Raw genomic sequence first — 27,189 nt, 5'->3', positions numbered from 1 at the left:
TTACAACTGTAATTCAAGTAGATTAATAAACCGTCTTTCATATTAATTCATGCTTCATTTGCCTTTATCTTAACATAAACCTCGCCTTTAAGAAAGAACAGATTGTGTACAATAAATCTGATGTTGTTTATTATAATACAAATTGATTTATTGCTTGTGTTTGTTGAAAAATACATGAGAAGAGGACCTTGGAAAATAATCGCATATTAAATCGCAATCGCAATATTAAGGAAAATAATCGCAATTAGATTATTTTCCAAAATCGTTCAGCCCTACCCGAGGGTACCTACTTCTTCTGGTTTAGTTAACGTTGTTGTGTTTTCTGAAATGCTGTTGTGTTTCCTAATTGCCGTTGTGTTTTCTGAAATGCTGTTTTGTTTTCTGAAATGCCTTGTGTTTTTCTGAAATGCTGTTGTCTTTTCTGAAATGCTGTTGTGTTTTCTGAATTGCCGTTGTGTTTTCTGAAATGCTGTTGTGTTTTCTGAAATGCTGTTGTGTTTTCTGAAATGCTGTTTTGTTTTCTGAAATGGCGTTGTGTTTTCTGAAATGCTGTTGTGGTTTTCTGAAATGCTGTTGTGTTTTCTGAAATGCTGTTGTGTTTTCTGAAATGCTGTTGTGTTTTCTGAAATGCTGTTGTGTTCTCTGAAATGCTGTTGTGATTTGCACTTCAGGGCCACCTTACAACCTACTTAAAATTAACAAGCAAATGAAATCCTTTCATTTAATTTGCTTGAAGAATTTTGGTTGAAAAAAAAGAAAAAATATGAAATTTAAGCTTAGTTACTTTTTCATATTTTCAATTTCATGTATCAAATGATTAATCGATTAATCGATTAACTGAGAATGGTTGGTCATAACTCCGATTAAAAAGCTGCGAGGATTCCTGAGTTTAGGAGCGGCCCTTGAAGGCATCATTTCCTGGGAAAGTGGGAGGTGAATGTTTTCAACGTGCCTGTCATCAGTAACGTTAGAGGGGCAGAGACTAGACCAGCAGAGAACCAGAGAACAGCAGAGACCAGCAGAGCCGTCGGGACCTGGAAAGTGGCCGGGCGGGGGAGACTGGGCAGCCAACCTCAGGATTCAGTGAAGATGGGAATAAGTCGTTGTTGTCGAATATCTCCTCTGAAAGCCTCCTGAGCGCGTGCTGTCACATTCTGGACAACTTACCGTTCATTGTGTGTTTGGTTCATTCTCCTGTTTCTGGATCCAGCGCCAGCTAGCTTAGCAGCCAGCCGCTGATAGAGTCAGACACACAGGTAGAGGAGAGGAGAGGAGAGGAGGTGACAAAGGAAGGTGGCGAGGAGACGATGAACCGCTTTCGAAAGTGGCTGTACAAGCCCAAGGTAAGTTGTCTTGGTTTCCCCGGCTCTGTCAGTCATTTCTGGAGCATAGCTGAGAGGAGAGAGAGCTAGCAAAACAGCCGCTAGCCTGGAGACTTCACAGACTGCTGCTGCCACACATCTGCTAACATTAGCTCCTGATGTTTCTCTCACCCAGCTGCAGCTCTCTCCCTTTGTTGTTGTTGATGCTTTTGTTTCCAAGCACCAGTCAGAGTTAACAACATTACTGTGAATATTACTGATTAACATCTTCATAATTCATTTTAGAGCTGTATTAATAATTATCTTGTGATATTATCACCTTAATTTCTTTTGTTTATTCTTTATCATCAACAACAAAGCAACCTTAATAAGGATAGTGACAGTTAAAATTCTGATAATGTTTTTTTTTTTTTTAAATAATGCTATAATAATAAAGGATTAATAGAAATGTAACAGGTTTGATTAAAAAAACAAAAAATAAATAAAAGGTTTATTGAATTTCAGAGCTGTTATGTTCATCATCAATTAACCAATTACTAATCAATCAACTTTCACTCTCAGTTAACTGATTAATCGTTTGATGTATTAAGTTGACATTTTTAAAAAGTCGTTTTGTCCAAAGCTCAAAGACATTAAATGAATCATCATACATGACAATGAAAAGAAGCAGGACCCCATTATGGACAAGTAGGAACCAAGGCAGAGTGTTCTACATTGATATCTTCATAATTCATTTAAGGGTTGTATAAATGATTATCTTTTGACATTAAAGACATAAATTATTATTTTTTATTTTTTAGCATCAACAACAAAACATTCTTAATAATGATAATGACTGTTGAAATTGTGAGTTTTTAAAATAATAATAATTTAATAATAATAATAAAGGATGAATAGAAATGTTACATAGGTTTGATTAAAAAACAAAAATAAAATAAAATGTTTATTGAATTTCAGAGCTGTTCTAATAATAATAATAAAAATAATAATGATTTTATTTGTAGGGCACTTTTCAAAAACCAAGTTACAAAGTGCTTCACATGGGCAGCAAAATAAAACAGGCAGATCATAAAAACACACAAGTTAAGACATAAAAGACAGTCTTTTAAAAGAACTCTAAAGGAATACATTTATTTTAAAATATATTTCTTAAGATGGTTAAAATAAAATAAAGTCAAATAAAATTCAGACAAAATCCGGGAAGGCTCTGTGACAAAAGTATGTTTTAAGAAGGGTTTTAAAAGAGCTCACTGACTCAGCAGACCTGATCTCCTCGGGCAGAAGATTCCAAAGTGTCGGACTCGTTATCAATTAACCAATTAGCAATCAATCAACTTTCACTCTCAGTTAACTGATTAATCCTTTGATGTATGAAGTTGAAATTTGAAAATGAACCATCATGCATGACATAAAAAAGAAGCAGGACCTCAGCTTATTTTGTCTTCTGTACATACTTTTATTATAATTATTTTCAATGTATTTATATTTATATCTTATTAATTACTTCTTCTATTAATATTGTTTGATATTCTTAATTATTGTGTATAGGAGCAACTTGAATTTCCCCCCGGGATAACTAAAGTATTTCTGATCTTTCTGATCTGATTATTGACGAGTAGGAACCAAGTGTTCTGCATTGACAATTAAACACTCTAATTCATCATCACCAAAATACTCTGCACTCATATTGACGTGATTGTGTTCCTACATGTTTAATTCTTTCTCCTCAGCATATGAAAGCATCTGATTTGCTTAATTATTTTAGACTTAGCAGCTAACGGAATAAATTGTGCTAACGACACATAATGTGCTGGCAGAGTTATCACATTTGGACTGAGCTGTGATTCTTTAAACGAGGCTCAGAGAGTGGAAACACGCCTGGCACAGCAGAGGAAATACCGAGAGCCTGATCACTTTGTTAAATGAACAGCTTAATACGTGCAGAGCACTGCACTTTTTTTTTTTTTGGACGAGTGTGTGAACATATTTCTGAAGGGATCCTTGTTATCTAACTGTACTGTAAAAAACATACACAACAGAGGTACGATTGCTGTCAGGTTTTGCACCCATGTTGGATTGGGAAAGTCCTTCATGATCCACTTCTGGGAAATGTGAGCTTTAGATGTTGTAATATTTAACCTGGATTTACAGCAGGTTTGAACTTGTAACCTTGTCACATGCTTAAATGGAAAGTTTGCTACTTATCAGAGAGCCTGAGCAAAAGTAAGCTCTGCTCAAATTGATACAAAGCACTTGTTCTACACTTTATTCTATGTAACCTTTATCTGAAGGCAAACATTGTGCAACAACTCTCCAAACTGTATGTACTTTAAAACAGCTCCTTTTGATAAAGTGTTACACTCCACAACAGGTCAACACTTTAACAATCAGTGTTGAAGGCATCGCGATCCATCACTTGGCCTTCACGGTAAATACTCAGACATGAAAGCTGCTTTGTGTCGTGTTTCCCGGCCTTCAAATCACATCTTTTCTTCGCTTACCCACTTTGTACACACGCATCTCTCATTGGAACGTAACTGGAGTCCTTGCAGCAGTAATGTCAGGGAGGGAAAGAATAAACCCCCTGTGATTACAGATTATCCACCTGCTCTTTACTCTATCCACACACCTGCGTCACTCCTCTTCTCCCTGTTTGACCGCGTTTGCTGTCGCAGCATTCTGGCGGTCCATTGTCAGGGTTAGGCCTAAGTGTCGGGGTTCACCAGAGCATTGTGACACTCATGAATGACCGCTGACTCTGAAGCGCTGAGCTATTACATCAGCGCCTTTTCTGCCGAATCACAGCCCCGGTAGGAATTAGTTGAATTACACATAAGTCTGTCGGTTTTAAATGACCAGTTCTGGCTTGAAGGAGGGAAGAGGAAAGGGATAAACGCCTCTGTAATTATGCCGATGAGTTTGAAAAGGTAGAAGTAATGAAGGAGGGAGATCACTTCTTCCTCCTTCTTCCAAACAGCAGCTACGCAAGTTCGTCTTGCTTTTAATCAAAATCTCCTCTTCCAGCCTGCATATTCTGGCATTTATGGTCGTACACCGCGCAGTGTTGTCATTTTGCATCAACACTAGGTCGTTTATTATTGAACCCTGTTCTCCTGGAGACAGAAAAGCGTCGAATCAGCATGTTCCCCTGACTGAAGCGGAGCTATTGATATTTCCAGAGCTGCTCTTTGCCTCCCCAGATGAGTCCCACTGAGGAGGACTTTCTTTTTCGCCCCTGCTACACTATCTCTTCCCGAGTGTGTTCGAGAGTAGTGTGTGTGTTTGTCTGTGCGGGACATTATGTACCTGTCTATGCTGTCTCACTCTGTCATCAAAGTGCCAACTTGTGGAAGGAGATGAATGTGTGAGAAATGGATTGTCCTGGTATTCTTGAGGGGGGGGAAAGACTTGTCAAAAGTAAGGATACACTTCTGTGAAGGGAGATTTTTCACATTCCTTCCAAGCTTTTAAACTGCTTAAGCTGGTTTTTGTGCGCATAGCGAACCTTTATTCCCCAAAATATCTACAAAGGAGATCTCCTTACTTGTTCTAGGAATTTGTAGGTGTGTTGTGCTAAACTTCGATCCCGCATTGTGCTGGGAAACGTTCTCAATAATGAGAGAAACATTAGAGAAGGTGAAATCAGGTGAAAATCATTCATAAAAATCTGCTTCCTCCCACGTCCCTTCAGACCCAAACAAAGACGAGACCTGGCTCGGGTTTCTGAGCAGCTAAAATGGCTTCTGTCTCCTGGTCTCTCATTCATCAGCGGCAAACTTGCGGAGTGACTGATGGTGAGAAAGAGAGACGTCAGGAAGCTAAACCAGCACTCTTCTTCTGTAGCTCCTCTCCTGGTTGTTTTCTCCATCAGGCGTTCAGGAGCTGACCTTCAGCTTCGCACTACCTCATCTGTCAGCTTGACGGGCTCACGGCTCACACTAGGTCCGGGTGCACTCACCTCAGTCTACAGGATGCTACTCTTTTGCCTCATCTCCCCCTCCTTCCCCTTTTCAGGACAGTTCAGTGTGCAGGTAGCTGATACTTTCTGGCTCTCCTCCTTGTCAGACTGTCAGACAGACATCTCTATGTAATGGTGTGGGTTTGGAACATTTGTAATGCTAATGCCTGATCACTTTGATAAGGTCATCAAACATCTGACGGATTCTGCAGAAACAGGAAACAGATGTTGATATTAATAAGACATGACTGATGGTAAAACATTTCAGGAGAAAGTTGTCAGTTTTGTGAGGTGACTTGTAAGAGATGCAAAAAAGCTTTCAGGTGTCAAATCTTAAATAATTAATGTGTAGTTTAAAGAATGATGGAGTGAAATCATTCGTATAAATCTAAATGAAACATCACAAGGTATCAAGTTGATTTTTATTTCAAAGAAAATGTTTATTTATGCAGAAAGAGGTGCTTACATATGATTGAAACAGCATTAAATACACCCTGAGTGTTTTTAGAAACATACTCAAATCTGTTTGGACCAAGCGACAACCTCCGGTCTCAAAATATGAAGCCCATGAGGAAGTGTTATAAACTGCAGTTCATCGAGCGTCCGATTGAGGCTGGCTGCAGAAACACCTGAAACCACATACACACCAATTCAAAGAAGATGATCTTTACAGCAGAAATAAACATGTTTACAGCCCGGTTCAAAAAACAGCTTCGGACTGAAGAGCTCATTTCTGTATCGGCACACACTGTATGGGGGTGAATTTTTTTCTAACGCGACGGTTCAGAAGATATTAAGATTTCTAATTTTGCCCATTTAATGACATGACTGATTGATTGACAGGAGGGAACACTGTAGCTTTTGGCGAAGAGGCTCAAAGCCCCCCTTAACCTCACACTAGCTCGACAGCAGTACGGCTCCCGCCGAAGATTGGCTTCAGAACAGCGCTTCAGGAACAGACGTAACAGATACTAAGTCCATTATTTATACAGTCTATGGTGTAGACTTAAGGACTTACTCTTAACTCACTTACACTTACAAAGCCCCTACGAAGCAGAGCGGAAACATGAGTCTGTTGAGAAAATATTGTCTGCAACAGTTTGAACAACAACATTTTCTACCATAAAAGGAAAAAAAACTTCCTGGTTTTCTGTTTTTAATTTTTTACCTTTGCTAAAAAAAAAAAACAGAAAATTGTGACATTGTGCCTTTTTTAAAATAATAATGAATATCTTAGACCAAATTAATTTCAAAGAAATTTTCAGGAAAAGTCATCTTGAAGTTTTTATTCTTCAAATCTAGAGCTGCAATAGTAAACAGTCATTTAGTAGACCAAATAGGAAACAGGCCAGACCATTTATAACAGAACATACGTAGTTCTCAAAGACTTGTGAATCTGATTTCCTCAGTAATGATTACTCCTCTTCCTCACATGACAGTCCTGGCTGCGAGATCTTCTGCTGTTGTTTTCTTGATTTATCTCACCGCTCTGTCTGCCCCTCATCGCTCATTCATCACTCTCCTGGTTTGTTTGTAAAAAATGCTAACATGCAAACTGGAGAAATGAAAGCGGGCAAAGCAATTAGGGAGTCAGCAGAGTTGGTCCGGCTCAGCTGGCACAGAGTCGACGTGAGAGTGATCAGCAAACTGCTGATAAGTGTCCAGCGGAGACCTCACGTTTAGCTTCGTTTTTGGACTCCTTTTGTGGATGTCCCATTCTGCTTACCCACCAGCCATACGGTAATTGATTTAGTGTCAGTAGCCGAGATTTAGACAGTGGACCGTAGAGCAGATCGAGACAGGCCCCGGCGATTGAGGGCCTTTTTAAATTCATTGCAGGACTGGGGAATCAGGGCCCACTGTCGGAGGTGTGGGGAAGCAATGATTGAGGGGAAGTAGCTGTGGAAGAGGAGCGAGATTTAAAGGTAACAGAGAATCAGTGAGTCCTGGTATCGACTGAGGGGCTGCACTCATCTTCCACACCTCATTTCTCATCCGTGATAATCAGTACCTCCTCCGATCAAGCTTTTTGAAGTCCTCTTTTCATCATTTATGATGATAAACATAAAGCATCCATTCAAGGTGCCCTTTGTCTATTACAGGAGCCTCCAAGAAGAGCCGGAAAATAAAAAGCCACCCCTCCTGCTCCTGGCTCTGTCTTAGCAGCGGGAGAGAATGGAGGAAAAGGAGGAGGACAGTGGGCCTGTATCTTTGGGATTATGTTTTGGCCTTAGTTACAGTTGGAAAGAGATAAATGAGAGAGTGTTGTTCTTTAGCAGCTCGACTGTTTCTTCTTACTGGATACAAGATTGTGGGGGATGAGAAATCCTGAAAAATTGAGACGAGATAAAAACAATGATATTTAATCTAGTCATTTAATGGAGAGGTTATATTTTGATAGATAAATATGCCTGAGTGGATTACAGAATTAAAATCTGTCATGTGAGTGTTTTTCTGAGTTTTTTAGTGTCTGTGAGTTTGGAAAGATCTTAACAGTAAGGCCTGCCAGTGTTTTTTCTGTTGCTGGTGGACAGGGTGTGCATGTCCACCAGCACTAATCCGCTCCATGAAAAGTTGTTGATTTTGTAGTTCCTAATTCATCTTACCCTCTGTCGCCACATTTAACAGCCAGTTCTGGATTGTATAACCAGATTATTTCTTGCATAAGAACACGCCTGCTGTTGCTGAGGAGCAGGGTGTCCCCACGTGTCACCGCACTACCATCAGGGGATCCTGAACTCGCCTTGTGGACACCCAAATTTCCTGCCTCTCCTTTGTCTGTCTGTCTGTCTGTCACGCTTGACCACGTGCCGGCACATGCACAGGTTATCGCTCAGTCCAAAAATCCAGATTAGGATTGGCGGCCCTGTGAGTGGAGACTAGCACACAGATTATAACATCAGTCCAGATGTGCAGACCGCTCTGAATCTGTTTGCTGCTGTGGATTCAGTTTCCAGATGGTTAGCGTGGGGATATTAATCAGCAGGGTGTGATCATCATTGATTTGATGCTCTTTTGTTTAAGCCTGAAAGATCGTCATTGATCAGCAGGAAAGTGTGGAAAGAAAGTCCTGATGTAAGCTGATCAAGAAAGGAATGACTTGACACAAGTTAACCGGCTTGAGCAGAAAAGTGCACTCTCAGAGTGATAACACTTTTTATTCTGCCAAACTGAATACAAATAACGGCTGAGGAAGTTTCCTTGTTTGTTACCAAAACGATTGGCTGGCTCCTGCCGGAGCTTTTATGCTGAGCCCTGAATAATAAATAAGGTGATGAACTGTATCCGGCTGCTTTTTGCTAGTCTGCCAACTGACTGGATGAAGCAGAGTGAACTGGTTTCCCCCCTAAGATATATGCCTCTGATCCTTGGACGGAGGCCAGAAGGCAGCAAATTGAGCTTGGAATAGAGTATGGAGGGCAGAGGCAAGGTTTCTCATAAGTCCCCTAAGTGGGCTCAGTCTGCACGCACTGATGCTATGGATGCTCGTGAAGCATTAGCCTGACAGCTTCCATCATCTGCACAGTCTGAATAGAAATGAAGCCGGGCTATCAGCGGCTCAAGGAGAGAGCTGGCTGAGATGATGCGGAGTGCTCAGCAGACGGCATCTCTCAGTAACACGTTTCAATGAGAGTCACACGCGCTGCGCCTGTTATTGATTTAATGCTAAACAAAAGCGACAGAAATTTCACCGAGTCATCGTGAAATGATGAGATTGAGGAGGCTTAGCGGTAATTGTCACTCTGGATGAGGTTGTGGGAGCCTAATATTCTGAAATGAAGACTTTGTGACCGCTTTGCAGAGAGTTTTTGAGTCATCTCAAAGAGAGGGCGCCCGGGACAACTGACAGCAGGAGTATAACAGGAGAGTGGCACACCACAGGGGACAAGAGGCGAATCTGCTGAATCATTTCCTCACTCACACAAGGTAGAGCTGTCATTGGTGGTGATGACGCAATCTGCAAGTTCAGGAGTCAGATCCCCAGATGTTCCAACACTTCACTTAGTCACACAGTTTTTATACAGACTTGTTTTTTGTTTTTGTCTTACTTTAATTGTTTTGTTTACTTGGTATTTAACGTTTCTGTGTTGGTTACAAAACTCATTTTGTAGTTGCAAGTTAGCATCAGGGCCTTTTGCCTTTTTTAACCACTTACTGTATCTATATGAAGTAAATGTCAAGGCCAGTGCTCGGTGCCAACTTGTGTTATGTAAGCAGATGAAAACAGGCACTTGTTTGAGCAGACAGCTTGCCTGTTTGCTTTCACAGTCTAACATCATCACTGACTCATAGTCCATACAACCAGATTAATATTACTGTCCACAGCTCGGAGTCTAGATTGAAATTTTAAACAAAGGATTAGTCTGCATTAAGGACTTTTACGGTCTATCTCTCATCAGTTAATCTGAGGTGTTTACTCTGCTGAGTTTGATGAGATGCTCTGCAGTAATCTGGGATTCTGCCGCACCAGATGTTAGAAAGTAAGTTTGGAGCTACAAACTTTGTGTCGTCTGCTGTGTGAGGTGCAGTCTTTACTGTTCAATCAAGAGCTATCAGCTATGTAAACAGGAAGCCACTGTAGCTCTGCCAGCTGCCACACATGTGCCAAATATAGCTGTTGAACAACACCTTATAATGCATGACACATAATTACTAACCCTTTTGAATAGTTATGACTTTGTTTTACATGGGGACATATTTATATGAAGGAGTTGGAAGTACAAATTCAGTTTGGAATAAGAGTGGGAAAATCAGATTATCCTAACCTTATGCTAATTTTTAAGATGCATGATAGTAGACAGTGGTGGCTGGGAATTGAGTATATTCTTGAGAAAGTATTGTCGCAGAATATTTCCTTGTCACCTGTGATAGTAATGCTAGGGGACTTGACCGACTTAAAGCTCCCCTCCCAAAGCTTAAAGGGTTTTGTGAGCCTAGCCATTACAGCTGCCAAGAAATGTATTACATCTAAGTGGAATCATGTAGACCCTCCAAACATTATTCAATGGATTAATGAGGTTAATTCATGTGCTCCTTTGGAGAAAATAACCTATTCCATCAGAGGTAGCCCACAGCTGTTTCACAAGACCTGGGACCCCTGGATGGCCTATCTAGAGTCCGGTCAATACAATATTTAACTTATTGGTACTCGTACTTCCTCTGTGTTCAAATGTCAGACACCTGTAGATGTGTGAGTAAGGTATAAGGGGAAGATATGTATGTGTATGTTACATTGAAGATTGTGGGTGCAACTCTCCTTGTCATGGCATGGTTTTGTTCTTTGTTTTTGTTTTTGTTTTTGTTTTGTTGTTGTACTCTATGGTGTTTTGTAAACTGTTTGTCCGAATAAGAATGAAGAAAAATGAATAAACAGAATTTCCCAAAAAAAAAAGATGCATGATAGTATCAGTATTGGCAGGTATGTAATATTTCATCGATATGTCAGCTGATTATTTGCACATGATGATGGCTTATGCATGCCAATAACAAACTTGTTGGCTGTATGAAACACAACACTCCTTTTACTCTAGATATTTAACTGGGCATCTCAAGAACACTAAAGTACGAATGGAAAAGCAGCCCCTTACTAAGACATTTGACAAAGCTGAGAAATACAGCAGCAACCATATTCTGGATGTCTAAATATAAAAAGGAATACATTTATTATTTATGGAAGAATCAAATGTTCTTTTTCTTGTGTTGTGATTGTTTTCTAATACAGATCAATCAATCAATCCATCAATCCATCCAGCCAAATCACAACAAACATTATCTCATGACTCTTTTACAAACATAGGAGGTCTAGACCACTCAATGTCAAATTATGAACCCAGACCCATCTTCAAGACAGGGTAAGACTCAGTCTGACCCCACCTTAATCCACCATGAGCATTGCACGTCGCAGTATTTAGCTAGTTACAGCGGCAAGGAAAAACTTCCTTTTAACAGGCAGAAACCTCAAGCAGAACCAGACTCATGTTAGACAGACATCATGCCTTGACCGAGTTGGGTCTGGAAAGAGGGATAGAGGAGAATAAGAGAGAGAGGGAGCGGTGATAGTGATGAGACAGATACACTGTCATTAGAGGTAACAGGGAAATGCTAGCTTAAGAGAGACTTGGTTGTATCGTATCGATACCGGACAAAGTTGTTTGACAATATCGGCATGTTGGATGTTGCAGAAATCTAATGTTATGCATCCCTGATAACTTTATTTCCTTTTTTCCTTTCCGTATTTTGTTGAGCCTCAAAAAAAATCCACTTAAAAAGGGAAATTACTTCAGTGTCAAATCTAATTACTAATTCCCATATTATTCCTCACTTTGAATATGGCATATAGAAGCAGGCTTATGTTAGCTTCCTGTGTTGTTTCAGTAAAGTATGTGACACTTACATGTTGTGAGCATGAGGTGCAAATATTCAGCTTTATTAACCTGTGTGAGAACTGGTTTGTGTGGTTATCATAACTAGGCTAAGATTGAATCATAAAGGCTGCTGGTTCCCACACTGTGTCACAGATTGGACTGAAGTAGACGCCCTCATCTTTATCAGTTACTTTATTTAGATCCTTACTCTCTTTTCTAACATGACTTTATTCATCCTCCATGCACTGTTCTGAAATCTGTTATTTGAACAGTGAACTATTAGACCGAACCTTGCCACCCATCAGAAAGTAAATCAGCATTTCTTAAGCTTAGCCTGTGTTTGACTTTTCCCCCATGATGCAATGCTGCAGGAATGTTGCCTCTTGTGTGAGGAATGCAGCAGGAGGAGGCTAAAGGAGGGCGTCTGTCTCGAATACTTCTTCCTCCGTCAGCATCGGCATGTCTGAATCTCACAGTGAATGCCAGCTCTGTGGGCCTGGTTCTACTGGTGCTCGAAGAAATGGTTTCAGTGTCTCCCACTTGTGTTTCCATTTGGTCATCATGACATTTGTGTCATAGAGTCCCTCATTGTTGAGTGATTCAGTTCAATCTGATAGGTGATGTCAGTGCCTTTTTTTACTTCCTTATGCTTCCTCTAGAATCCCTTTGTGCTGTTTTTATGTAAGCCTGCGCAGAAACCCACTCGAATGTATTTCCATTATAGTAACAACAATGCAGCGATGAATAATACTATTTACAGAATGCTCTCTTCCTGTTGTGTGTTACGGTACCGTGGGTGTCTAGCCTTATTCTCCACAGAGTATTTTGACATACAGCATGTACGTGACCTTGAAAAGAAGAGAAGAACACTGGAGAAAACTTTGTATACTTACTTACTATAAGCCTTTGTCTGCACAGATACGAGTTTGGAGTAGATTCCTTCAATCGCCTAATCGATCCAGTAATCATGACAGGAAATAAACTCCAAAAATTCACAATCATGACCGATATGTGCATGGATTATTGTTGGGTTTGCTCGGTGGGACAAACCTGTATTTAATTAAGGAAAGTGTTAAATGTCTGCGCCAATCCAATACAGTACTGCTGTACATTAGCGCAAGGGTTCCCAAAGTTGGGGTCGGGACCCCCTGAGAGGTCGCAAGATGCTAATGGGGGGGTCGCGAGATATCATCCAGAATGTTTGGCTTTTTAATCTCAAATTGTATATTTTACTAGGTGTGTAACGATTCATCTACTACATCGATGCATCGATTTATATTCCTATGATCTGACTACATCGATCTGTGCTCGGCAAGTTGGCCTTCCGGATGACATATATCGATCTAACATTATTTTAAATTTTTGGTTTTAAGCACGGCAGACTTTATATGGATGTGTTTATTTTGCACTTTTAATGATAAAGACGTTAAACGTGACTCAATTCAGGCTGCCTGAAAAGTAAAGTACCACGGCAACACAACAAATCTATCCAACCACCTACTAAGGCGCCATGGGATTTCACACAACGCCGACCGTCCAGGCACCTCTTGCAGGGTTCCCGCTGATAAATCCCAGTATCAAGGTGTTTATTTCACAGTCATACTGGTTGAATTTTTGGCTAAGAAGTGACTAAATCGATTTCAAGTTACTGAACCGTTTCAGATTTTCGTTCTAAATGAACCATTATCGTCTTTTAATCGTATCTGCAACCACGAATTGTTATTAAAAAGAATCGTTACACCCCTATTATTTACCCATTATTGTAAAAATGTAGACAAAGGTAATAGTTAAATTTGAAATAAAACCCTGCAAATAAAAAAATATTAATTAGTATTCTGCCTTTCTTTGTTGCCTGATGAATCCTGAGGTTAGGGTTATTTAACAGTTAGCATCAGGAGCAGCAGGGTCATTCATAACAGCACAGGAAACACAGCCACATGTGCATGTAGGTAGGCATATTTCTGCAGACAGGCTAAATTAAGTATGAACCAACATTTAATCACTTGGAGGGACACGGGGGGTTACAAGTCTTCTGTACCTATGTTTTGGGGGTCGCTGGCTGAAAGGTTTGGGAACCCCTGCATTAGCAGACTCCTCCATAACTCTACTTTCAAACATCCATAAAAGTATTAACTAAGAGTGAATGCAAACTAAAGTTTAACATGTCAAGTCCTTCTTCAAACTGTGTTCACGCCCCAAATAAATATATAATGTTGATAAAAAAATAGATTTACATCCATGCAGGTAAATTTCTGGGAATTTCTGCTCCGACTGCCATATTTCAATCCTCAGAATAACCTTTAAGACACCCAAAATCATTTCTCCCCTCACAGAAATAATGCGACAAGTACCCCAGCTGTAGGTTATTTCTCTGTGTTTTCTCCTTGCTGTTTGTTTCATTATTAATGAGAGAGAGTGAGGGAACAGCACCATGTATCATATTCAGAGAGAGAAGCACACAGGGCCCACGGGGGGAGCATCACGCAACAGGAAGCGCTGCAAACTTAAGGGAAAAAAGGTCCTGCGAGAGATTTCGGTAAACACCAGTATTCGGTTTGATTTCACGAAAAACACATTTTGGAGACGGGCATGGCAGAAAAACAAGTATGCTGAGCTCTACCTTCTCCCTGCCCGCGCAGTCATGCTGTCCTCCTCAGCTCCTGTACTGTCAGCAGGTTCATGCGGTTTGCGATGATGCACGCTGGCATGTGGTCGCCATTTTCCAAACCATTAACCTTTCGATCAACACGAACCCACCCCGGATGTGTGTGTGGGTTTGTAGGCGTCACGATTAAGACTCTAATCTTAATTATGATTCTACTTCATATGTTCGATACAGATAATCAGTTGCTGTGTTTACATGGTTGTTGTATCAATGTCTCCTCCCTGCCTTGTGTTGTGGCTGTTTGCAAGCTTCACCCAGCAGCAGAGTCATTTGCTGCACCGTGCGGCCCCCCCACACACACCGAAGAGAGCACGGTGGGAGATAATGACATCCTCTACCAGGGACAGGCTCTCTAATTACCCCTCCTCTTCTGGGGAGCTTTCACACTAAATTAACCTTTGTTAACTCCTCCTGTCAGACTCCTCCATTTTTTATCATTCACTGTCCCATACATGTGGAGAGTGTGTTTATGTATAGATGGCAGTTAGTATAACCCCCGCCTTGTGCTCATAAATCACCTGAATACCTGGCAAATGGGAGTGCAATCTGTTATTAAGCTGGCCTATACGCTGCCCTACTTACCTGGTGTTATTTCAGTCCATACAGATCAGCACTGTGTTGCTTCCTGCATGTTTTTGCTGTGTTGTGCCAGCTTGAACGCGATCTCTTCCGCTCTGAGTTTTTTGTGGTTTATTCACATCAGATTAATCTTTATAGGCCGTGAATTATCTCATCTGTCTGCTGTGCATGCGCAGTTGGAGTGTGTGGAACTATACCGTCTTAAACACTCCACCTGCCAGCACCAACGTGCTGTGTTGGCAAAGTGAAGTCGTAACCAGGAGACCTGCTAAACAGAATATGCTGCTGCTCCTGTGTCGACTTGCATGCAGCCGTCCATGCCCGACAATGTGTGACTTAAAGGGATATTTCAGTTTTTTTGAAGTGGGCTCGTATGAGTTACATTACATTAGTACTCCTGCTAGCCACAATGAGTGCTGGTGAGCTCTTCCCCTTTAATGAGAAAATTCCCAGATGACCGGCAGGCAAGCTAGGCTACAATTCTCTGTGGACGGGTTCACCTATTTTGTGTAATTTCACTAAAATTAAGAAAATATGGACCAGGCACTCATCACGGTGCAATTGCATGCTCTACTAGAAAAAATTGCAGCTATTGATTTTGCCGTCAGAAACCCCCCTTTCTTTCTTTTGGCACTATTTTCGGATGCACCTCGCAGTCCAGTGCTCTTCCGCTGCATGAGCCTGGATACACGGCAATCAGCTGTTTGGATCTGTCTGCACTTTTAGGAACAAAAACTACAAACTGCAAAAATTAGTGATTCTGACAGCGACGATGACATGACATTTACTGTGGACACAAGAGGATCCCTCTATGAACCAAAACAACTGAAATATCCCTTTAAAACAGTGTTCATCTTTATTTACTCACCAATGCAATGAAGAAACCCAGAGTCCACAAACCTGGTGACGAGTAAACCCTACAGGCCAAACTAGCAGATCAGCATTGAGATTCCTCACTCTGCATTGTTGCTGCATTCACTCCGTGCAGGACGGTAAATAATTGAGCAGCCCGATGGGATCAACAAGCACGTTTTAGAGTTTATTCATACCTCTGACAGTTTTAGGAAGACATGAGTTTCTATTCAAGTCGTCCCCTGATAACAGATACAAAACATGCCATGCTTTCATCAGACTTTAAAGTTATCCTGGATTCACCTTCTTGCACTCTGTGTCGGGTGAAAAGGATTCCTTGCTCGCTTTGATATTCACTGATTTCCTCCGTAAATGCTGTGTTGTGTTGAGATGTGGCTTGTTTTCACAGCTGCTGATGCTCTGATATTTGTGGCCACAGCTTAATAAGAAGCAGCCAGCAAAGGTTGCTTAACGTCTTTGTGCTGCACAGGCATGGCTGTGATTGGAATGAGGCTAAATCAGAGTTGCATGAGTGAAGTCCAGGGACTACAGTTCTCATAGAGCACAGACGGTGTGATTGTGAAACTAACAAAACATGTCAAAAACAGAACGGGAATGATGTTGTTCTTAGCCTTGACATGGAGGCAGGCTATTCGTGTTGAACAAGACAGCACATGAATAATAAAAGGAAACTCAAGAAATCAAATTCTTCTGAATACTAGATCTATCAATACTTTTTTATTTAAACAAATCAATAATATCTTAATCGAGTTTTTGGGGATTTTAAGCTCTTGATCAGACAAATTGAATTGTTTAAAATGTCGCCTTGACCTTCTGATCATCATTTTTCACCATCTGCTGACAACTCAACAAAAAATCAACACATCCATTAATAAAATAACCTTGAGCACACATTCAAACTTTCAGAGGACATAAACTACTTTCAATCCCAGATATAAAGTTCAAATTTCGACATCTGTGTTGTTTTCTCATCAGCTGTCATACCATTCTTAAAAAACGCCCTCCCTTTGTGTTTTCCCCACAGAGGACGGACCCTCAGCTCCTGGCCCAGTTCTACTACGCCGATGAAGAGCTGAATCAGGTGGCCACCGAGCTTGACAGCCTCGATGGCAGGAAGGACCCTCAGAGATGTACCCTGCTGGTCAACCAGTTCCGCTCTTGTCAGGTCAGCAGGGAGACACGAACCACATCGACATCTTGTGTTGCTTTCATTGGACAGGGATCAATTAAACTATATTGAAAACACAACACAAGAATGGAAGCTGGACTAGAGTAGTTTCACAAGTTTTTTATTGTGTTTATAAGAATATCCTGGTGCTTTAATGAAGATTGACATAGATTTTGTTTACTGGTCTATAAGAGCTGCTCTGCAGTTAAGGAACCTTAGGATACATACAGACAAATAATCACCAGGCCGGACCTTGGTTTGGCCTGGAAGCTAAAAATAGACCACACCTTTATCATCCCCTTTCCGGACACAGGTGTTATTATACGACTGTTGCCCTACTGAGCGGTACTTGGCCGAGTTTTCTTATCATGCAGTCTGCTGATAAGATAAGATGAGTAGACTTTGTTTGGACTGGGATGCATGTCATGCTGGTTGAATAGTTAATCTGGTTACAAGAGAGGGTTCTTCAGTACAGAACATTTAGTTTTCAAGACAAGTTTTAAAAAAAACATTCAGTCATGTTTTATTTTCTTTATGTAAAACTAATGATTCAAACACAACTTGAGTTTTTAGAAACAAGCATCCAGGAAGGTTTTTGTAAGTCGTGCTGCAGGTTATCGCTTCAGGTCTTCATGTCGAAGCTGAGAGAAGGTTAGAAGGTGTAGCTGTGCATGATTGATGGCTGCCAAGCTGCATTCATGCTGAGAGAGGTGGAGGTGGTGTACGGAGGTCGTCATCTGGCCCGTTGTGCCTCAGCCTCCCCCCACTGCCACAGCACAGGAGGGGAGGATCGCTTAATAAGGTCATCACTTGGTCCCCGACTGTTCTGTATCTTCCCCTTCAGTTCTTCCTTCTGCCAATCTGTTGTCTTGTTTGCTTTTTTTCTCTTTCTGTTCTGTTCTGATGCTCCCCCCCCCCCCCTTTTTTCTTTTTTACCTTACCTTCAAATCTTCTTTGTTATCATCCATATCAATCATTCTGAGGCTTTTCGGCAGTCCTGCATAATAATTTGTGTCTGTACCTTAAATTAGGCCCTCATTTTGCCGTGCTGAGCTGCAATGAATATATTACAGTAAAGTCTCAGCCCTTGTATGTCCACAGAGGAGTCTTTTCAGTGGCATACCTCCTCAAGGGTTTGGAGACAGAATTAAGCAGCATGATACCCCACAGCCCCGAGGCCCCAAGAATAGAAGGCAAGTGCACTCAAGCCAAAATTTTGCACTTGAACCTGCCACTGCAGATATCAGCTCTTATTCACGGGCCTCTGTGGGGGTTCTGGCATGCTGCTCATATTATGTTGGCACGGCTGTTCTTACAGCATGGCCTGCTGGAACAGGCGAGCGTGTGTGTGTGTGTGTGTGTGTGTGTGTGTGTGTGTGTGTGTGTGTGTATTTGGAGATGGACAAAGATCCAGTTAGACGGAGGAAGAGAAAAGGTCCAGAGATAGATGGTAAAAAAGAGAGATACAGACTGGAAGAAAAAAAAAAAAAAGATAGAAGAGGGCCTTCTGTGACTCCTGGGGTTTCAGGTGTCACGCAAGAGTCACTGCTTTTCAATGATTTGAAACACAGAGAAGTGAAGGTTATCATAGGTGTCCCCTGCCTGGAGACGCTCACAGACAGTGGGGGTGGTTCTCAGACAGGTTCAGGACACACACGCCGCACGCAGCCGTAAAGGAATCGGTGGTTAAGCTCTCCTTCTCAAAGCTTTTTAATCTTTCTCCTTGGGGCGAGCAGAGAAAGACGCAGTGCTGTGCCTGACAAGATTACAGTGCACAGTGCAGCTGCGGTTGAGTGAAAGGCTCATTGTAAGTCATTGTTATGGCTGTTGTACATGCCAGCGGCACATAAGCTCTTGATTAGCTCTTGCTGTGTGTGACACTGCATTTTCACTGCTGGAATTACGGGCTTGAGTTTAGTGTTTTTATTGAGGGAGAATGTAACTGTGAGGGCCATAATGGTCTCGTGTACTGTCAGATAGTTTTCATTCATTACCCAATCAATGGGCTTTAAACGCTTCAGTACAATGGTCCTCTTCAAAGAGGTGAAGCTGGGATTATAACACACATTCGTTAAAGTAAACAACTCACAGAATTGCTTTTGAGGAGCTGATTTTTTTCCTCTCATGTTTCTCTCCCTGACTAGTTTTCCCAATTTTCTCTGGTGTCACTCTTGTGTCTATCTGCAGGACAATGTGTTGAACATTATCAATCAGATCATGGATGAATGTATCCCCCACGACCGGGCCAACAGAGACTTCTGCGTCAAGTTCCCTGAGGAGATTCGTCATGACAACCTGGCAGGGCAGCTGTGGTTTGGGGCCGAGGTAGAGTATTCCCTTCAGCATCAATGTAGAAGAAAACAACCTTGCCCAAGTCCGAGACAAGTGCTCTGTATTCCCACCGTGTAATCCTCAATTGTAACAACGTTAACAGAACTCTTTCAGGGCTTTATTCCGTGCGGTGCCAGATCATTTATGATTTACATCTTCCTGTGCAGTGTTTGGCTGCCGGCTCGATCATCATGAACAGGGAGATAGAGAGTATAGCGATGAGGCCCCTGGCTAAGGACCTTACTCGCAGCCTGGAGGAGGTACGCAACATCACCAGAGACCAGGCCCTGAGAGACCTCAACTTGTACACAGACCGCATGAAGGACGCACTGCGACACTTCGACAGCCTTTTCGCTGAGTTTGAGCTCAGGTAATGAAAGAACCAGATGGTTTTTTTTGCAATTGCTGCCACAAGAGTAACATCATGACATTTATCAACCTCTCAAGGTGCACTTTTGTTTCTATAACATTAACAAATAAAAGCTGTGATTGTCATTACATTCTTTCTCTTTTTTCTCCCATGGTCAGTTATGTGTCAGCCATGGTGCCTGTAAAGTCTCCCAAAGAATACTATGTACAGCAGGAGGTGATTGTGCTCTTCTGTGAGACTGTGGAGAGGTGAGTTACCAGTGAAATGCAGCCTCCTTACTCCAGCAGACTTCATGTGGAATATACTACAATCTAAATCATGTGTGGAGATGAAGTGGTTATTTTTTCCTCATTGTGTTTTCTCCTTTGTTGTTGTTGTTTCAGGGCCCTGAAGATGGGCTACCTCAATCAGGACATGATCGATGACTATGAACCCGCTCTGATGTTTACAATTCCCAGACTAGCCATTGTGTGGTAAGTGTTGCCTGTCCTCTCCATTCCCAGCCCATGTCTTTGTTTTCTAATCCCTCCTTTCCTCTTACTGAATTTGAACTATCTGTTGTAGTGGGCTGGTTGTGTATTCAGAGGGACCTCTCAGCCTCGATAGAAAATCAGATGACATGTCTGAGCTCTTCCGCCCTTTTCGCACCCTGTTAAAGAAAATCAGGTAGGCTTTGAATACAGAACATCTCAAGATGTCTGTACTAACTTTTTAAATGATCATCAATTTGTCACAACTCTGTCTCTCAAATGCTTTTGCAGAGACCTGCTGCAGACCTTGACTGAGGAGGAGTTGCTGACGCTGGAGAGAAACCTGTGTATCTCTCAGGACGGGGAGTTGTCCACGGACCTTGCAGTGGCCACAGACAGCTCAGAAGCTCCAGTCCAAGAGAATCAGTCATCCTGCAAACCCACTAATGACACCTCCAAGGGGGAGAGTGGTAGGGAGCAGGAGCATCTGGCTCTGTATGTCTGTCCCAGCCAGGAGGAGGAGCCGGCGGAAGTGGAAAAGGCCTGGGAAGTGGAAACAGAGAGGGGGGAGGAAGAGCAGGAGCAGGGCCTGCTGTGTGAGGAGGCGGAGGAGGCTGAGTTGGCCTGCTCCATGCAGTATGATGAGGAGGAGCTGGAGCAGCTCAATATGATGGTGTATCGCGTGGGAGACGAGATGTCCTCCCTTCTGTCGCCTCCCAGCCAGGGTCAGTCCCCAGCACACCAACCTGGCAGAGGAGATGGAGGAGGCTCCAGTGGAGCTTCCAGCACAGAGGCCTCACCCCGTAGGCTCCTGGTGAGCAAGGGAAGGACAGGCCTCTATGTAGAGGAAGAGGACAGGGTCTTCCTCATGGATGACCTGGATGCAGCAGGAGAAAACATCACCAGCATCTCAAGAGAGGCGTACAATTGTATCGCCTCTCCTTCCAAAGCACCGCTGTCTGCCCGTCCTATGCAGCGCAAACCCAGCCCAAGACCGGACCCCAACAGGAACGGCTGGTTCTCTGATGCCCAGTCAGAGCAGCCGTGCTCACAGCCACGCAGCCACAACGCACACTGTCCTCATGCAAAGCGCCCTTCTTGCACTTCCGCAGAGCCTCTGCCTTACACAAACGGCTGGGACATGGCTTTAGAGGGGACAGCTTCTGAAACAGCTGAGGTCATCGCCCATCGTATGGGTGGGATGAAGCTGTCCGCCACCGTCATCTTCAACCCTCGCTCCCCAAGCTTATCAGAGCTGGCCGTGGACAAGTTGCTGCTGCCGCGGCCTGCTCCCTCTGAGATCGAGCCATGCGGCCCCCTGGTGGCCACTCACTGCCTGCTCAACTCCTGTGTCTGCTGCGGGAGCTGTGAGGACAGCCACGAGGACACCATCACCACAGAAACCACAGGACTTGGGTTAGGCCTCGCTCTGGGTTTGGACAAACACTGTAAGATGGCAGCACCCAGCACAGTCATCCAGTCCTCTGCTTGCAGGCTTCCTCCCCGAGGTCACGACCCTCACAGTAAAGGAGAACCCACCCAGTTTACCCCACCTTCCTCTCGCAGCTCTGCAGAGACCCTGGAGGAGGATTCAAACTCCAAGCTCTGTGAGAAGTGCCTGGATGTGCCGGGGCTCCACATAAAGGAGGGTAGCTCCAGTGAAGGGGACAGACACTCCACATGCAACCACCAGCTGGAGACCGAGCAGAGGCAGCAGGCCAGTGGAGGCCGGCAGAGGGACAAGGAGACAGAGAAGGACAGGCCAGGAACTAAAAATTCGATGAGGGACACCAAAGAAGACAGTGGGAGGAGCTCCAGGTGCGCTGCCAAATCTATGTAGACTTGATTCATGTTGGTGTTATCTTGTTTGTGGCATGTTTGACCTCCGCCCTGTAACACAACAACCTACATATGTTTTATTTCATCATATTTTGAATCCTTCATTTTTTTGTTACCTTTACCATACTTTGTTTTTATACCATTGTGTTTTTCCAACCCTCTTTTATGTTTGTTTTTGTGGTTGTGTTTAGTTTCCAGAGTTCCCCCCTCAGCTCTGTGTCAGGTAGTGACTGTGAGAGTGTGTCGGTCACCACATGTAGTCTGTCAAGCAGTGCATACACCCCCAGGTAAACTCATCGCTCATGAGCGTGTCATTCATGAGTGTTTCTTCTTCCTTCCCTCACTCTGATGGAGACAAAAAAAGTGGTTGCCTGATAGATGAAAAGACGGCTTTGTTCGTTTCCAGTCTTTATGCCCGGCTTTGTTCACATTCAGCCATTGATTGAAGTGTCAGTCACTCCTTTTCTGAAGGGCTACAAATGACAGCATTCATTTTCCTCCCGACTTTGACTATACATTTGATTAGACACATGTTGAAGCACTGATTATCATGTAAATTCTTTACTCTATAATCAGCCATAACAGCAGATAACTAGTCATTTGTATCGTCTGATTAAATAGTGGAGAAATGTGCGTATTATTTCCCTTTGTTGGGCTTAAAGATTACAACCCACAGTGACTGAAAAATGAACTAACTGTGCAACATCCACTCCCTGCAGCCCCGTCAGCAGCCTGACCCCCAGTTCCGGGATGTCCGAAGACCTGGAGCATCAAGAGATCCAGTTGGCTCTACACGATGCCAAGATGGCTGCCAGGAACAAGATCCGATCCCGCTTCCACAGCAGCAGCGACCTCATCCACCGTCTCTTTGTTTGTATATCAGGTAAATAAAAGTCTGCCTCTCTTATCAGCTCTGTCTATCTGCTCTCCTGTGCTGATATCCGTAACGTGTTCTTCTTCGTGATGCAGGAGTCGCCGATCAGCTGCAAACCAACTACGCCAGCGACCTTCGCAGCATCCTGAAGACTTTGTTTGAAGTCATGGCAACCAAGTGCGAGCAGGGAGGCAATGATAAGCAAAACAAAGGTGAGAAAAAACATGTGGATTGTGTTTTTTCTTTTAGTATTATAAAAATTTAAATCGTCATAAACATATATATCATACAGTGAACATAAAGAGAAAGTTCATCAGATTCTGCAGCTACTTTTTCTTCACGAGCTTCATAACAAGTTTCAGATCAAGTTAAGTTTCTAGGCTTGTGACTTCACCAGTGACTCTAACATGTAAGCAGAGACAAAAGCAGAGTTAAAGATAATGAATGTTGGACTTAAATTCATCAGATGACCAGAGACATTAGTCCTGAAGAAGGTAGTAAGTAAGCAGCTGTTACCATAACAGCTGCAAAGTTGATAATGTGTTCAAATCTTGTTTTCCTGACCTCATAGGGGGAAAAAAATCCAGCTTATATTAAGGTATTTTAAGATTGTATTAAAACACACTTCTATCAGGAATTATATTTCAGAAATTCATCAAAACCAACTCAAATGTATGGCGGGAATTTAAGTGGACGATAATAACCAGATTCAGAAATAGTTGCCATAATGGGCCCATCACTCTTATCGGTGCTGGAGAAATTGCCCCATAATAAAAACATTTTGGGATGGCGTTTTCAAGAAGCTTAAAGAAGTGTTCAACCAAGATTTCCCAAAGGATCCGAAAGGTGGCATTACTGGGTGTAACACCACAGGGAATTGAAGGAAGAGGCAATAAGTACCTTCTTCAAACACTGTTGACATCAGCGGTCAAATATCATTATTAAGTGGTTAAAACCTGAGCCCCCTGTCACTCAGTTTGTGGATTGATAAAGTTTCTGAAATCTATTTGAAGGAAAAGATAACATACTCTGTGAGACTGCAGAGTGATGTGTTTGTTGGAAGGTGGAGCCCTGCCTTGATTGTATTGGTGAAATAAAGTGCCCTTTTTTAATTTTATTTATTTATTCACTTCTTTTTATTTTTATTTTTCTCTTCCTTCCCTTTTCTATTATTTATATATGTATGTATTATTTACTCTTATTTGTTAATTAATTCAAGTAAAGCTATGTCTTTGGTGTTTGTGTTTATTGTTTTATTATATTTTATGAAACCATATAGCAACAGATACAATAAAGATGTATAAATTACTGTTTCAGTTGCCTAAACCAAAATAAAAACTAAGAACTAAAAACTAATAAAAAACAACAACAAAAAAAATCATCAAGAGCAGTCCTCCCTGTCAGATCTCCATTCTCACTAGTGTAAGGATTGTAATTAAAGGAATACACCATAACATTCTTACTAGCAGAAATCGTACTTCAGGATATCTGGAACTTAATTCCTCAAAGTTAAAATTCAGTCTCAGGTATCTGTTTTTATCTTAAAGTCACCATGAAGATATTAACAAGGCCATCCTGGACATCTATCCAGCCTTTTCATCCTGCCTCGTTAAGGCTTTAATCACAAACAGCAAAGTACCACACACTTCATTGGTTTTTCTTTCTTCTTCTGTGACGGTCAACAGGTCCCAATCTTCGTAGTGCGGTCCTCGAGGACTGTGCTCTCTGTCAGGAGACCATTTCCTCATCCGAATTGGCAGCAAAGGCTCGGGAAGGCCAGTTCGAAGGTCAGCAAATCCAAACACACTCTCCCAGAGTTCAGTGGAAATGTCAGCCGATCCTTTTCAACATTTTCTCTGCTATAGATGTAGTAATGGTGACAGGGCTATTCTATGTTAACTGTCTTTTAGACCCTCCAGACTGGGTCCCTGATGAAGCCTGTAACTCCTGCATTGCCTGCAAAGCTCCCTTCACTGTCATCCGTAGGAAGCATCACTGTAGAAGCTGCGGGAAGGTACAAGGACAAACTCATGACTCATACATGTGTTTCCATCATGTTGACACTGACTGATGAATTACCGTGTCATTTCAGATCTTCTGCTCTCGCTGCTCCTCCCATTCTGCTCCCTTGCCCCGGTATGGCCAGGTGAAGCCCGTCAGGGTTTGCACACACTGCTACATGTTCCACGTCACTCCCTTCTACAGCGACAAGGCCGGCATCTGACCCCTGTTCATCACTGAGAGCACACAGTCAGAAGCATACGTGACGGACACATCCAAGGCTGCGTGCAAAGCAAACTGCTCTGGTAAACCTAATGGTCGTCATCGTACAAGCTCAGCAAAGCTTCAGAGTCAGACCATTACAGATGACAGAGCAGAGATACGAGACACACAGCTGCGAGTCAACCTGTTTCTGTTGCTTCAGAGAGATTGGTGCATCACTGCAAACCAAAGGGGTTGATTTCAGCATGAAGCTGACACGTACAAGTGATTCACAAATGCCTGTTAGACTGTAGAGACGGGAAACAGAGAGCGGAAGAACAGACAATAACCGAATTTGAACTGGCTTTGTGCAACAGTCCTCTGTAGCAGGTTGCAGCACGAAATGAGAACAGACCACCTTGTTTTATCTGTTGCTTAAGATGTAATTGAAAGGACTTGTGACACATTTTTGATTATTGCTTTACCGAGCTTCCTTCAGTCGTGCCAGAGCTCCCACGGGACTCAGATAACACTAAAGAATGTAAGTCATGATAACCGCATAAATAAGGATCAATCTGGCAAAAGCTTCACGACAATGTCTGCAGTGCAAAGTTGCTACTTACCAGGAACTGGAGAGCAATCGTCACCGCTCCCAGTACAGCAAAAATGAAAAACTGAGCTTTTACAATGAGGTTCCTCCATGCTCTTGATAGCAATGAATGTGTAACTCTGCACCACACACGTTCACCTCTCAGCGGCAGTGGGCTGTGCCCTTTGCTTTAATAGTGACACCAGGGCATGTTCAGTTTTCTCTGGGTACTTGGCTGCCCTCTGAGATGGATAAAAGGGATTCCTTAGTCATTGTTGTCAGGTCTCAAAGGCCCCCTTGTGGAGAGTTGAGATCACTCATCATCATGTTGTGTACAGTTTGTTCTGAACCAGAGGCCTTCTCAGGTGCTGGCCTACAGACTTGAGGCCAATTATCGCCTATTGATTTCTCTTCTTCACACTACACATAGTGCAATATTATGACTACTTACTGAAATGATCCCACACATTTGAAAACAGTCTTTTGTTCTTCAGATTGTTATAAAGGTAATTTATTTTGGGAGAACTTTAATTGGGATTTACACTTACTTGTCTTTTGCTCTTGTGGTACCATCACACAGGAGCAGATTTTTGCTCCTGACATCCTTTTGTGCTTTTGAATCTGCTTCCATTGCAATGATGGATCACAAAGTATCTTCCATGCTTCTCATATATGAACAGTTTGCACATCTACATAGTCGAATATGACCAATCCACAAGCATCCACCTTTGAAATATATCATCATGTCCATCCTGCTCTGCCTCGACAGCAGTCTCCTCAGGCATTACATACTCCAAATCATTCACTGTTGTTTGATTAAGCATACTTCATTAAAGAACATATACACTTTGAGAAGGTATTTTTTTCTTTTATAAAGAACAAAAATGATGTATGAAGCTATAATTACCTTTATGTGAAACACAAGGAATCATGCAGTAATGAAAGGGCGGGATATCCTTTTATTGTTTCAGAGCTTGGTCTTATTTTGTAAAAAATCCTGGACATTTCCATGATAAAAGCTGTGTGAAATATTCAACAAACAAATAATGTTATATAGTTTTAAATGCGATGTATATTGAAATAAATTACTTTTTCCTGTTTAAACTGTTGACTGATGACCTCTCCTCTTTATTTGTCTTCATTTATCCTTCAATCATACTACTTACATTACATTCCAACAGGATAACATTACTCTTGTTCATAAAAGAGAAAATCTGAAATACAGAGAAGGTAGGAAACTGAAATGATAATCATTTTAGTTTGAATTTTGACTCTCCAGAGAGTCCAGTTTTCAGCCTGAGGCTATTTTAGTTACTATTTGTCAGCTTTCCTGCCACTTGAGTAGGCAGTGAGAGCCTACTCATCAGATGAGCAACACCCTGCTTTGCTGAATTTCTTAGTTTTGTATGGAGTTGGATTGACACATAATAACTGCTTCTGATTTTACCACATAGTTACATGAGAGAAGCATTGGTTATAAGGAAACTGTTTGTCATATGGAGCCTGTCCAGCATTTGAAAACAGGTTTGATGTGTTTTGTAGAAAATTCCTAAAAAACATGAAGTTATTTCCAGCTTTAAAGAA

At 42.1% G+C, this 27,189-nt stretch overlaps 1 protein-coding gene across 1 annotated transcript; it reads left to right on the top strand.

Moving 5' to 3' along the window:
* The first annotated feature begins 819 nt into the window (after window positions 1-819).
* On the top strand, window positions 820-26,714 carry zfyve28 (zinc finger, FYVE domain containing 28). The gene is made up of 14 exons (XM_034675235.1): window positions 820-1,343; window positions 16,787-16,927; window positions 19,118-19,255; window positions 19,429-19,631; window positions 19,790-19,879; window positions 20,015-20,104; window positions 20,196-20,297; window positions 20,393-21,919; window positions 22,132-22,227; window positions 22,660-22,823; window positions 22,910-23,026; window positions 24,500-24,601; window positions 24,725-24,828; window positions 24,907-26,714. The coding sequence occupies exons 1-14, from the start codon at window positions 1,308-1,310 to the stop codon at window positions 25,036-25,038; spliced, it is 3,042 nt and encodes a 1,013-aa protein (XP_034531126.1). The 5' UTR covers window positions 820-1,307; the 3' UTR covers window positions 25,039-26,714.
* Window positions 26,715-27,189: the final 475 nt, after the last annotated feature.

The sequence above is a fragment of the Notolabrus celidotus genome, chromosome 22, assembly GCF_009762535.1.
Source record: "Notolabrus celidotus isolate fNotCel1 chromosome 22, fNotCel1.pri, whole genome shotgun sequence".
NCBI classification, from domain to species: Eukaryota; Metazoa; Chordata; class Actinopteri; order Labriformes; family Labridae; genus Notolabrus; species Notolabrus celidotus.
This window is presented reverse-complemented; position numbering and strand designations above follow the sequence as displayed.